The sequence below is a fragment of the Micropterus dolomieu genome, linkage group LG04 (genome assembly GCF_021292245.1).
Source record: "Micropterus dolomieu isolate WLL.071019.BEF.003 ecotype Adirondacks linkage group LG04, ASM2129224v1, whole genome shotgun sequence".
NCBI classification, from domain to species: Eukaryota; Metazoa; Chordata; class Actinopteri; order Centrarchiformes; family Centrarchidae; genus Micropterus; species Micropterus dolomieu.
Window position 1 is genome coordinate 34,003,660 of NC_060153.1, and position 14,253 is coordinate 34,017,912.

General features: G+C 40.0%; 1 protein-coding gene and 1 long non-coding RNA gene across 4 annotated transcripts in view; both read left to right on the forward strand.

The window, feature by feature from the left end:
* The window catches only part of tmem178 (transmembrane protein 178), a 16,717-nt gene extending 13,768 nt beyond the window's left edge, over window positions 1–2,949 (forward strand). For 2 of the 3 annotated variants that reach the window (XM_046048536.1, XM_046048535.1), the window contains 2 exons: window positions 1,978–2,115; window positions 2,557–2,949. In XM_046048536.1, coding sequence (XP_045904492.1) covers window positions 1,978–2,115; window positions 2,557–2,798 — 380 coding nt within the window. In that variant the 3' untranslated portion in view covers window positions 2,799–2,949. The remainder of the gene's footprint in view (window positions 1–1,977; window positions 2,116–2,556) is intronic. The other variant, XM_046048537.1, reaches the window with a different exon arrangement.
* Window positions 2,950–10,863: 7,914 nt separating this feature from the next.
* Window positions 10,864–13,263, forward strand: LOC123970480. The gene is made up of 2 exons (XR_006824982.1): window positions 10,864–12,388; window positions 12,500–13,263. It is a non-coding gene; the product is annotated as an uncharacterized LOC123970480 (long non-coding RNA).
* The last annotated feature ends 990 nt before the right edge of the window (window positions 13,264–14,253 follow it).

The following is a 14,253-nucleotide window of genomic DNA, read 5'->3' on the forward strand; positions in this document are numbered from 1 at the left end:
TAGCTTTACAGTAATATATTACAGTAATATTACAGTAGCATTACAGCAATATATTACAGTAATATTACAGTAATCTATTACAGTAGCTTTACAGTAATATATTACAGTAATATTACAGTAATCTATTACAGTAGCTTTACAGTAATATATTACAGTAATATTACAGTAATATATTACAGTAGCATTACAGTAATCTATTACAGTAGTGTTACAGTAGTTTTACAGTAATATATTACTGTAAAGCTACTGTAATATATTACTGTAGTATTACAGTAGTACTACAATAACATATTACAGTAGTATTACAGTAGTGTTACAGTAACATTACAGTAATTTATTACCGTAGCATTACAGTAATATATTACAGTAATATTACAGTAATATATTACAGTAGCTTTACAGTAATATATTACAGTAATATTACAGTAGCATTACAGCAATATATTACAGTAATATTACAGTAATCTATTACAGTAGCTTTACAGTAATATATTACAGTAATATTACAGTAATCTATTACAGTAGCTTTACAGTAATATATTACAGTAATATTACAGTAATCTATTACAGTAGCTTTACAGTAATATTACAGTAATATATTACAGTAGTTTTACAGTAATATAATACAGTAGTACTACAATAACATATTACAGTAGTATTACAGTAGTACTACAGTAGTATTACAATAACATATTACAGTAGTATTACAGTAGTACTACAGTAGTATTACAGTAATGTATTACAGTAGTGTTACAGTGGTATTACAGTAGTATTACACTAATTTATTACAGTAGAATTACAGTAGCATTACAGTAATATATTACAGTAGTATTACAATAACATATTACAGTAGTATTACAGTAGTACTACTGTAGTATTACAGTAATGTATTACAATAGTGCTACAGTAGTTTTGCAGTAATATATTACAGTAGTATTACAATAACATATTACAATAGTATTACAGTAGTACTACAGTAGTATTACAGTAATGCATTACAGTAGTGTTACAGTAGTTTTACAGTAATATATTTCAGTAGTATTACAGTTGTACTACAGTAGTATTACAATAATATATTACAGTAGTATTGCAGTAGTATTACAATAGTACTACAGTAGTATTACAATAACATATTATAATAGTATTACAGTAGTACTACAGTAGTATTACAATAACATATTATAATAGTATTACAGTAGTACTACAGTAGTACTACAGTAGTATTACAGTAATGCATTACAGTAGTGTTACAGTAGTTTTACAGTAATATATTTCAGTAGTATTACAATAACATATTACAGTAGTATTGCCGTAGTATTACAGTTGTACTACAGTAGTATTACAATAATATATTACAGTAGTATTGCAGTAGTATTACAATAGTACTACAGTAGTATTACAATAATATATTACAGTAGTATTGCAGTAGTATTTCAGTAGTATTACAGTAATGCATTACAGTAGTGTTACAGTAGTTTTACAGTAATATATTACAGTAGTACTACATTATTTTTGTATTACAGTAGTACAACAGTAGTATTTTACAATAGTACTACAGTAGTATTACAGTAGTGTTACAGTAGTATTACAGTAATATATTACAATATTACAGTAGTATTTCAGTAATATTTTACAGTAATATTACACTAATATATTACAGTAGAATTACAGTGGTATTACAGTAATATATTACAGTAGTATTACAGTAGTGTTACAGTGGTATTACAGTAGTAATTTACAGTAGTACCACAGTAGTACTTCAGTCTGAAGGCGGCCTCCTGACAGTTCCAGATGATGGATTATTGATTATTGATTTTTTCCCTGCTGATCTGATATCAATATTATTTTCTGGCTGCTTGTCATTGGGTGCCATGGAAACGGCGTGATAGCGTTATGTAACAGTACATGGGGGGGAGTCGCTACGGTAACACTCAATTTAATACAGTTTAGTGTGTGTGTGTGTGTGTGTGCGTGTAGACCTGCGGCGCATCACAGCGGGGTTTCTGGGCATGGCGGCGGCCGTCCTGCTGTGTGGGAGCATCGTGGCGTCGGTCGGGTTCTTCTGGGAGGAGAGTCTGACTCAGCACGTCTCCGGCCTGCTGTTCCTGATGGCAGGTAACTCACCTGTGTGTGTGTGCTGGATCTGTAGACCTGAGTCTCCCCCTGCTGGTCAGCACTCACAACAACATGAAGGACACTATGACACAGAGTCTGTGATGACAAACTGAAACAGAACAGCCTCTGACCTGGTCTCTGGTCTCTGGTCTGGTCACAGGTCTCTGGTCTGATCTCAGGTCTCTGACCTGGTCTCTGGTCTCTGATCTGATCTCAGGTCTCTGACCTGGTCTCTGGTCTGATCTCAGGTCTCTGACCTCGTCTCTGGTCTGATCTCAGGTCTTTGATATGGTCTCTGGTCTGATCTCAGGTCTCTGACCTGGTCTCTAGTCTCTGGTCTGATCTCAGGTCTCTGGTCTCTGATCTGATCTCAGGTCTTTGATATGGTCTCTGATCTCTGGTCTGATCTCCGGTCTCTGATGTGGTCTCTGGTCTCTTTAGGGATCTTCTGCACCATCTCTCTGTGTACGTATGCAGCCAGCGTGACCTACGACCTCGCCAGAAACCCTCCCTTCATCTACGGTCTGCCGGCCGACGTGGATCATGGTTACGGCTGGTCCATCTGCTGCGCCTGGGCCAGCCTGGGTCTGACCGTGGCCGCCGGTTGCCTCGGTACCACCTTCCCCTTCCTGAGCCGGGGTGGAGCTCTGCGATCCAAAACCGCCCGCGAGTCCTCTGTCTGAGCTGCCGGCTGTTCGTCAGACAGAGAAGGAGCGCGAGGGGTTAACGACAGAACCCTCAGTGTTTGGTGAACCAGCTTTATGTGACGTGGTTCTGGACGGACTTCCAGTTCAGTACCTGTTTCTAAAATGTGTTCGATGAGTTCCACTTTTATTCTGAAGCAAAGTGTTTGTAGGACGGACGAGTGCAGCCAAGCGCCCCCTGCTGCCGGACTGCTGTCCATGATGCACACAGTTACACACTGTAACACACACTAACACACAGTTACATACAGTAACACACACATACAGTTACACACCGTTACACACACAGTAACACACAGTTACAAAGTTACACACAGTTACACACTGTAACACACACTGTAACACAGTAACACACAGTAACACATAGTAACACACAGTTACACACTGTAACACACAGTTACACACTGTAGCACACAGTTACACACTGTAACACACACTGTAACAGAGTTACACACTGTAACACACAGTTACACAAAGTAACACACACTAACACACAGTTACATACAGTAACACACACATACAGTTACACACCGTTACACACACAGTAACACACAGTTACAAAGTTACACACAGTTACACACTGTAACACACACTGTAACACAGTAACACACAGTAACACATAGTAACACACAGTTACACACTGTAACACACAGTTACACACTGTAGCACACAGTTACACACTGTAACACACACTGTAACAGAGTTACACACTGTAACACACAGTTACACAAAGTAACACACACTAACACACAGTTACATACAGTAACACACACATACAGTTACACACCGTTACACACACAGTAACACACAGTTACAAAGTTACACACAGTTACACACTGTAACACACACTGTAACACAGTAACACACAGTAACACATAGTAACACACAGTTACACACTGTAACACACAGTTACACACTGTAGCACACAGTTACACACTGTAACACACACTGTAACAGAGTTACACACTGTAACACACAGTTACACAAAGTAACACACACTAACACACAGTTACATACAGTAACACACACATACAGTTACACACCGTTACACACACAGTAACACACAGTTACAAAGTTACACACAGTTACACACTGTAACACACACTGTAACACAGTAACACACAGTAACACATAGTAACACACAGTTACACACTGTAACACACAGTTACACACTGTAGCACACAGTTACACACTGTAACACACACTGTAACACACAGTAACACACAGTTACACACAGTTACGTACAGTAACACACACTAACACACAGTTACACACAGTAACACACAGTAACACACTGTAACACACAGTTACAAAGTTACACACAGTTACACACAGTTACATACAGTAACACACACTAACACACACTAACAACACAGTTACACACAGTAACACACACTAACACACACTAACACACAGTTACACACTGTAACACACAGTAACACACAGTTACACACTGTAACACACAGTTACACACTGTAACACACAGTAACACACAGTTACACACTGTAACACAGTGTTACATGGTTACACACAGTTACACACTGTAACACAGTGTTACATGGTTACATACAGTTACACACAGTAACACACAGTTACACACTGTAACACACAGTTACATACAGTTACAAAGTTACACACAGTTACAAAGTTACATACAGTTACACACAGTTACACACAGTAACCCACTGTTACACACTGTAACACACAGTTACACACTGTAACACACTATTACACAGTTACATACAGTTACACACTCTAACACACAGTTACACACTGTAACACACAGTTAAACACTGTAACACACAGTAACACACAGTTACATACAGTAACACACAGTTACATACAGTAACACACAGTTACACACTGTAACACACAGTTACACACTGTAACACACAGTTACACACAGTTACACACAGTTACACAAAGTTACATACAGTTACACACTGTTACACACAGTTACAGTAACACACTGTAACACACAGTAAAACACAGTTACACACTGTAACACACAGTTACACACTGTAACACACAGTAACACACAGTTACACACTGTAACACACAGTTACACACAGTTACACACTGTAACACACAGTAACACACAGTTACACACAGTTACATACAGTTACACACAGATACACACAGTTACACACTGTAACACACAGTTACACACAGTTACACACTGTAACACACAGTAAAACACAGTTACACACTGTAACACACAGTTACACACTGTAACACACAGTAACACACAGTTACACACTGTAACACACAGTTACACACAGTTACACACTGTAACACACAGTAACACACAGTTACACACAGTTACATACAGTTACACACAGATACACACAGTTACACACTGTAACACACAGTTACACACAGTTACACACTGTAACACACAGTAAAACACAGTTACACACTGTAACACACAGTTACACACTGTAACACACAGTAACACACAGTTACACACTGTAACACACAGTTACACACAGTTACACACTGTAACACACAGTAACACACAGTTACACACAGTTACATACAGTTACACACAGATACACACAGTTACACACTGTAACACACAGTTACACACAGTTACACACTGTAACACACAGTAAAACACAGTTACACACTGTAACACACAGTTACACACTGTAACACACAGTAACACACAGTTACACACTGTAACACACAGTTACACACAGTTACACACTGTAACACACAGTAACACACAGTTACACACAGTTACATACAGTTACACACAGATACACACAGTTACACACTGTAACACACAGTTACACACAGTTACACACTGTAACACACAGTAAAACACAGTTACACACTGTAACACACAGTTACACACTGTAACACACAGTAACACACAGTTACACACTGTAACACACAGTTACACACAGTTACACACTGTAACACACAGTAACACACAGTTACACACAGTTACATACAGTTACACACAGATACACACAGTTACACACAGTAACACACAGCTACACACTGTAACATAAACAGTAACACACAGTTCCACACTGTAAAACACATACAGTTACAGTAACACACAGTTACACACTGTAAAACACAGTTACAAAGTTACACACAGTTACACACACAGTAACGCACAATTACACACAGTTACACACACATTTACACACTGTAACACACACTGTAACACACAGTTACACACAGTTACACACGGTTACACTGCTACATACAGTTACACACTGTAACACACAGTTACACAGTTACACACAATTACACAATGTAACACACAGTAACACAAACAGTAACACACAGCTACACACAGAAACACAGTTACACACAGTTACATACCGTTACACACAGTTACACACCGTTACACACAGTAACACACAGTTCCACACTGTAACACAAACAGTAACACACAGCTACACACTGTAACATAAACAGTAACACACAGTAACACACAGTAACACACAGTTCCACACTGTAACACACATACAGTTACAGTAACACACAGTTACACACAGTTACACACAGTTACACACAGTAACACACAGTTACACACAGTTACACACAGTTACACACTGTAACACACAGTTACAAAGTTACACACAGTTACACACAGTTACACACACTGTAACACACTGTAACACACACTGTAACACACACAGTTTCACACAGTTACACACAGTTACACACTGTAACACACAGTTATACACTGTAACACAAACAGTCACACACAGTTACACACTGTAACACACAGTAACACACAGTAAGACACAGTAACACACCGTTACACACAGTAACACACAGTTACACACAGTAACACACAGTTCCACACTGTAACACAAACAGTAACACACAGCTAAACACAGTAACACACAGTTACACACAGTTACATACCGTTACACACAGTTACACACCGTTACACACAGTAACACACAGTTCCACACCGTTACACACAGTAACACACAGTTCCACACTGTAACACAAACAGTAACACACAGTTACACACAGTAACACACAGTAACACACTGTAACACACAGTAACACACAGTTACACACAGTTACACTGCTACATACAGTTACACACAGTTACATACTGTAACACACAGTTACACACTATTACACAGTTACATACAGTTACACACAGTTACATACAGTTACACACAGTTACACACAGTTACACACAGTAACACACAGTTACACACAGTTACACACAGTTACACACAGTAACACACAGTTACACACAGTAACACACAGTTATACACAGTTACATACAGTCACACACACTAACACACAGTAAAACACAGTTACACACAGTTACACACAGTAACACACAGTAACACACAGTTACATACAGTCACACACAGTTACACACAGTTACACAGTAACACACTGTAACACATAGTTACACAGTTACATACAGTTACATACAGTTACACACAGTTACATACAGTTACACACAGTTACACACAGTTACACACAGTAACACACAGTTACACACAGTTACATACAGTTACACACAGTTACACACTGTAACACACAGTTACAAAGTTACACACAGTTACACACACAGTAACGCACAATTACACACACAGTTACACACTGTAACACACAGTTACACACAGTAACACAAACAGTAACACACAGTTACGCACAGTACTGCAACACAGAGTAACACACAGTTATATACTGTAACACACTGTAACACATAGTTACACACAGTTACATACAGTCACACAGTTACACACAGTAACACACAGTAACACACTGTAACACACAGTTACACACTGTTACACATTTACATACAATTACACAGTGTTCCACACAGTTACACACAGTTACACACAGTAACACACAGTTCCACACTGTAACACAAACAGTAACACACAGCTACACACAGTAACACACAGTTACACACAGTTACATACCGTTACACACAGTTACACACCGTTACACACAGTAACACACAGTTCCACACTGTAACACAAACAGTAACACACAGTTACACACAGTAACACACAGTAACACACAGTAACACACTGTAACACACAGTAACACACAGTAACACACAGTTACACACAGTTACACTGCTACATACAGTTACACACAGTTACACACAGTTACACACTGTAACACACAGTTACAAAGTTACACACAGTTACACACACAGTAACGCACAATTACACACACAGTTACACACTGTAACACACAGTTACACACAGTAACACAAACAGTAACACACAGTTACGCACAGTTACACACTGTAACACACAGTTACACACTGTAACACATAGTTACACAGTTACATACAGTTACATACAGTTACAGTTACAAACTGCAACACAGAGTAACACACAGTTATATACTGTAACACACTGTAACACATAGTTACACACAGTTACATACAGTCACACAGTTACACACAGTAACACACAGTAACACACTGTAACACACAGTTACACACTGTTACACATTTACATACAATTACACAGTGTTCCACACAGTTACACACAGTTACACACAGTAACACACAGTTCCACACTGTAACACAAACAGTAACACACAGCTACACACAGTAACACACAGTTACACACAGTTACATACCGTTACACACAGTTACACACCGTTACACACAGTAACACACAGTTCCACACTGTAACACAAACAGTAACACACAGTTACACACAGTAACACACAGTAACACACAGTAACACACTGTAACACACAGTAACACACAGTAACACACAGTTACACACAGTTACACTGCTACATACAGTTACACACAGTTACACACAGTTACACACTGTAACACACAGTTACAAAGTTACACACAGTTACACACACAGTAACGCACAATTACACACACAGTTACACACTGTAACACACACTGTAACACACTGTAACACACACAGTTTCACACAGTTACACACAGTTACACACTGTAACACACAGTTACGCACAGTTACACACTGTAACACACAGTTACACACAGTAAGACACAGTAACACACAGTTACACACTGTAACACATAGTTACACAGTTACATACAGTTACATACAGTTACAGTTAAAAACTCCAACACAGAGTAACACACAGTTACATACAGTCACACACAGTTACACACAGTTACACTGCTACATACAGTTACACACAGTTACATACTGTAACACACAGTTACACACTATTACACAGTTACATACAGTTACACACAGTTACATACAGTTACACACAGTAACACACAGTTACACACAGTTACATACAGTTACACACAGTTACATACAGTTACACACAGTAACACACAGTAACACAGTTACACACAGTTACACACAGTAACACAGTAACACACAGTTACATACAGTCACACACAGTTACACACAGTTACACAGTAACACACTGTAACACACAGTTACACACAGTTACACACTGTAACACACAGTTACAAAGTTACACACAGTTACACACACAGTAACGCACAATTACACACACAGTTACACACTGTAACACACACTGTAACACACAGTTACACACTGTAACACACTGTAACACACACAGTTTCACACAGTTACACACAGTTACACACTGTAACACACAGTTACGCACAGTTACACACTGTAACACACAGTTACACACAGTAACACACAGTTACACACTGTAACACATAGTTACACAGTTACATACAGTTACATACAGTTACAGTTACAAACTGCAACACAGAGTAACACACAGTTATATACTGTAACACACTGTAACACATAGTTACACACAGTTACATACAGTCACACACAGTTACACACAGTTACACAGTAACACACTGTAACACACAGTTACACACTGTAACACACAGTAACACACAGTTACACACTGTTACACATTTACATACAATTACACAGTGTAACACACAGTTACACACTGTAACACAAACAGTAACACAAACAGTAAGACACAGTTACACACAGTTACACACTGTAACACACACAGTTTCACACAGTTACACACAGTTACACACTGTAACACACAGTTACACACACTAACACAAACAGTAACACACAGTTACGCACAGTTACACACTGTAACACACAGTTACACACAGTAAGACACAGTTACACACTGTTACACATTTACATACAGTTACACAGTGTAACAAACAGTAACACAAACAGTAAGACACAGTTACACACAGTTACACACTGTAACACACAGTTACAAAGTTACACACAGTTACACACACAGTAACGCACAATTACACACACAGTTACACACTGTAACACACAGTTACACACAGTAACACAAACAGTAACACACAGTTACGCACAGTTACACACTGTAACACACAGTTACACACTGTAACACATAGTTACACAGTTACATACAGTTACATACAGTTACAGTTACAAACTGCAACACAGAGTAACACACAGTTATATACTGTAACACACTGTAACACATAGTTACACACAGTTACATACAGTCACACACAGTTACACACAGTTACACAGTAACACACTGTAACACACAGTTACACACTGTAACACACAGTAACACACAGTTACACACTGTTACACATTTACATACAATTACACAGTGTAACACACAGTTACACACTGTAACACAAACAGTAACACAAACAGTAAGACACAGTTACACACAGTTACACACTGTAACACACACAGTTTCACACAGTTACACACAGTTACACACTGTAACACACAGTTACACACACTAACACAAACAGTAACACACAGTTACGCACAGTTACACACTGTAACACACAGTTACACACAGTAAGACACAGTTACACACTGTTACACATTTACATACAGTTACACAGTGTAACAAACAGTAACACAAACAGTAAGACACAGTTACACACAGTTACACACTGTAACACACAGTTACAAAGTTACACACAGTTACACACACAGTAACGCACAATTACACACACAGTTACACACTGTAACACATTGTAACACACACTGTAACACACAGTAACACACTGTAACACACATTAACACACAGTAACACACTGTAACACAAACAGTAACACACAGTTACGCACAGTTACACACTGTAACACACAGTAAGACACAGTAACACACAGCTACACACAGTTACACACAGTAACACACTGTAACACACACGCACACTGTAACACACACAGTAACAGTACTTGTATAGATTTGAGGACCCGTTGTGACAGAACCGGTTCCTTGAGACCCTGATTCTACTCTAACCCTTAACACCAAGTCTGAACCTTCAAGCAGCTCTGAAGTCGTGAAGAAAAATGTCCTCAGTCTGTTGGTTAACCCTGCAGGAAGTACACAAACACACACACACACACACACACACACACACACACACACATTGTAAAGGTAAAGCAGGAGTCGAGTCCGAGTCGGACTGAGACCAGCACAGTTTGATTATTGACCAGCTGATTATCAGTATTTCCTGCATGAGGTCAGTTGCCGCCGCTCTCTCTGATTGGCTGAACATGGTCAGAGTTCAATCAGAGAGGAAGGGAAGGAGATGCTGGTCACACCGATGTGAACTGTACAGAGTTTACACCAGAATCAGGACCAGAATCAGTGCCCTTTTGGATTCAGACACTGAGAGGACCAGGTCCAGAACTTTTAAAACCAGAATTGGTAATGAAGTCAGACTGGAGCATACACGCCACAGACCTAAAAGTGAAAGTACACATCACACACAGTACTGAGATGATTCTGACAATCTCTCAGCTGGTCCAGGTCCTGCTCTGACCTGTCTTTGAGGTCCATGGAGCTCTGAACCAGAACCACACAATAAACAGAACAAGGTCTTCAGAATGAGCTCAGACTCGACTGCTGCATCAACCACCCTGAACCTGTTGATCCAAACCTGCAGGTCCACGTCTCTCAGTACAAGCACTGCCCGTCTGAGGCACAGAACCAGATTTATAATAGAATCAGATAGACCGTCTTTACAAGTTTGTTTCTTTTGTGTTCATAGTTTTCTCTCGTTTCACTCTTTTCAGAGCAGTAGAAGAAATCTTCAGTCCGGTCTTCAGAGAAATCAGATGTAATTTTTAATTGCAGGTTCAGGCCATGTGATCTTTTCTTTGTTCAGTTGCTGTTTGATCCTGACAGCCAATCAATGCAAACTAATTGTCCTCAGCAGCAGTTAACTTAATTTGAGATATATATACATTTTTAGTGAACAAAAGACCTTAAAGTTGTTAAACGAAGCAGCTGAACGTGAAAACAGTCAGTCCTAAAGTGGAGTAATGATTATCAGTCCAGTCCAGGAACTGGTTCTGCAGATGTTCAGACCTGTATGAGAAGATGTTTCATTACCAGCTGGTTTGGATCCACACAATGAGCTCTCTCACAGATGTGTAAATAGATCCAGAGTTTTTTACTTGATCGGAGAACATGTGGATGAAGCTGTGTTGTGTAGAAGTCGGTGTTTGTCTTACGCTGGCCTGCGAGCTGAGCCAGACTAACTCTGACCTGGAGTTTAACCGTCTTCGCTGAATGAGGAACATCGTGTATATCTGGAGAACATGTGGGACATTTACTAAAGAACATCTGGACCAGGTGAAACCAGTACTCATCAAATAAAGTCAACCAACACTGGACCTGATCACCATTCGGCTGGTCTAAGATCAGACTGACGTGTTCTCTGCTGTGTCATCTTCTCACACACAGGAAGTCCAGGTGTGAGCAGGTGGTCCAGGTGTATAAACTGAATGCTGCTGCTTGGTGCTTTATTATTTATTGAACTTGAATTGAAGGCAGAGAAACTCCTTCAGTCATCTTCAGCTCGGTCTCTGATACTGCAGCAGGCTGGATGCCACGTCTTTACCATTTCATGTATTTACCCCCTTCTGGTACCCATGTATCTGATCAGATGTGAGAATCTAACTGATATGCCTCTTAAACACTCTGATACCCCCATCACACCCCTCTATACCCCCTTAGACCCTATCAAACCCTCGGATACCCCTCCTGTACCCTCTGATGCCCCATCATACCCCTCCTATAACCTCTCAAACCCTATCAAACCCTCGGATACCCCTCCTATACCCTCTTAAACCCTATCAAACCCTCGGATACCCCTCCTGTACCCTCTGATGCCCCCTCATACCCCTCCTATACCCTCTCAAACCCTATCAAACCCTCGGATACCCCTCCTGTACCCTATGATGCCCCATCATACCCCTCCTATACCCTCTTAAACCCTATCAAATCCTGGGATACCCCTCCTGTACCTTCTGATGCCCAGCAGTCCCTCCTACACCCTCTTAAACACCCTGATACCCTCTTTGAGTTTCTCTTCTGATACCCCAATGATGCACCATCATACCTTTGTGTACTCTCCTAAACCCTCTCATATCGTTGTGTATATATTCCTGTACCCTTTGTTACCCTTTGGTACCCCAATATTCAATTAAATTATTTATTTATTTGAATTCATTTTTATGACAGAAGTAATCCCATTGCACTCTTGGGGGGGAGGGGCAGTAGAATAAATAGTAATGGTGTTTTGGTGAATTTAGTGAACCCAGGAGCGAGACACAGAGAGCCAGGAGGCTGGGGCTATAATTTCAATGGTGACTTTTTCAGAGACCTTAAAAAATATGGACCGGGACTGAGCTTGACCCAGAAGGTGGTCTGAGGTGTGACGTTCCGAACAGGAGGGTCCAAAAGCTGGGTAGTATCAGAGCGGAGCACTGGAACTGCTGGGAGAACAGGAACACTGTTAGGTTGGATTCAACAGGCAGTGGTCACAAGTTCATGAAAATAGTACTGGACTCAGCAGATACTACGATCTGGCAAGGTGAGTGTGGCAGAGCCGGGTAGTTTCAGTAGACTTCACTGCAGAATGGGAGGCAACAGGTGAGGCTCAACTCTGAGTCCTGCTCCGGAGCCAGAAACAGGAGAGAGGAGAGGGACAAGAAAGCACAAGACTGCGGGAAAGGGAAGAAGTGGAGTTAATAACATGCAGAGAGAGAGAGAGGAGCTCAGTGCATCATGGGAAATCCCCCGGCAGTCTAGGCCTATAGCAGCATAACTAAGGGATGGTTCAGGACTCACCTGAGCCAGCCCTAACTATAAGCTTTATCAAAGAGGAAAGTCTGAAACAAGAGAAATATGATCTCTTTTCCTGGTTCCTGTCAGAACACGTGCTGCAGCATTCTGGATCAGCTGAAGAGTCTTAATGGACTTTTTCAAGCAGCCTGATAATAAGGAATTGCAGTAATCCAGCCTAGAAGTAACAAATGCATGGACTAGTTTTTCTGCATCATTTTTAGACAGGATGTTCCTGATTTTCGCAATATTACGTAGGTGAAAAAAGGCGGTCCTTGAAATTTGCTTAATGTGAGACTTAAACGACATGTCCTGATCAAAGATAACTCCAAGATTCCTCACAGTGGTGCTGGAGGCCAGGGCGATGCCAT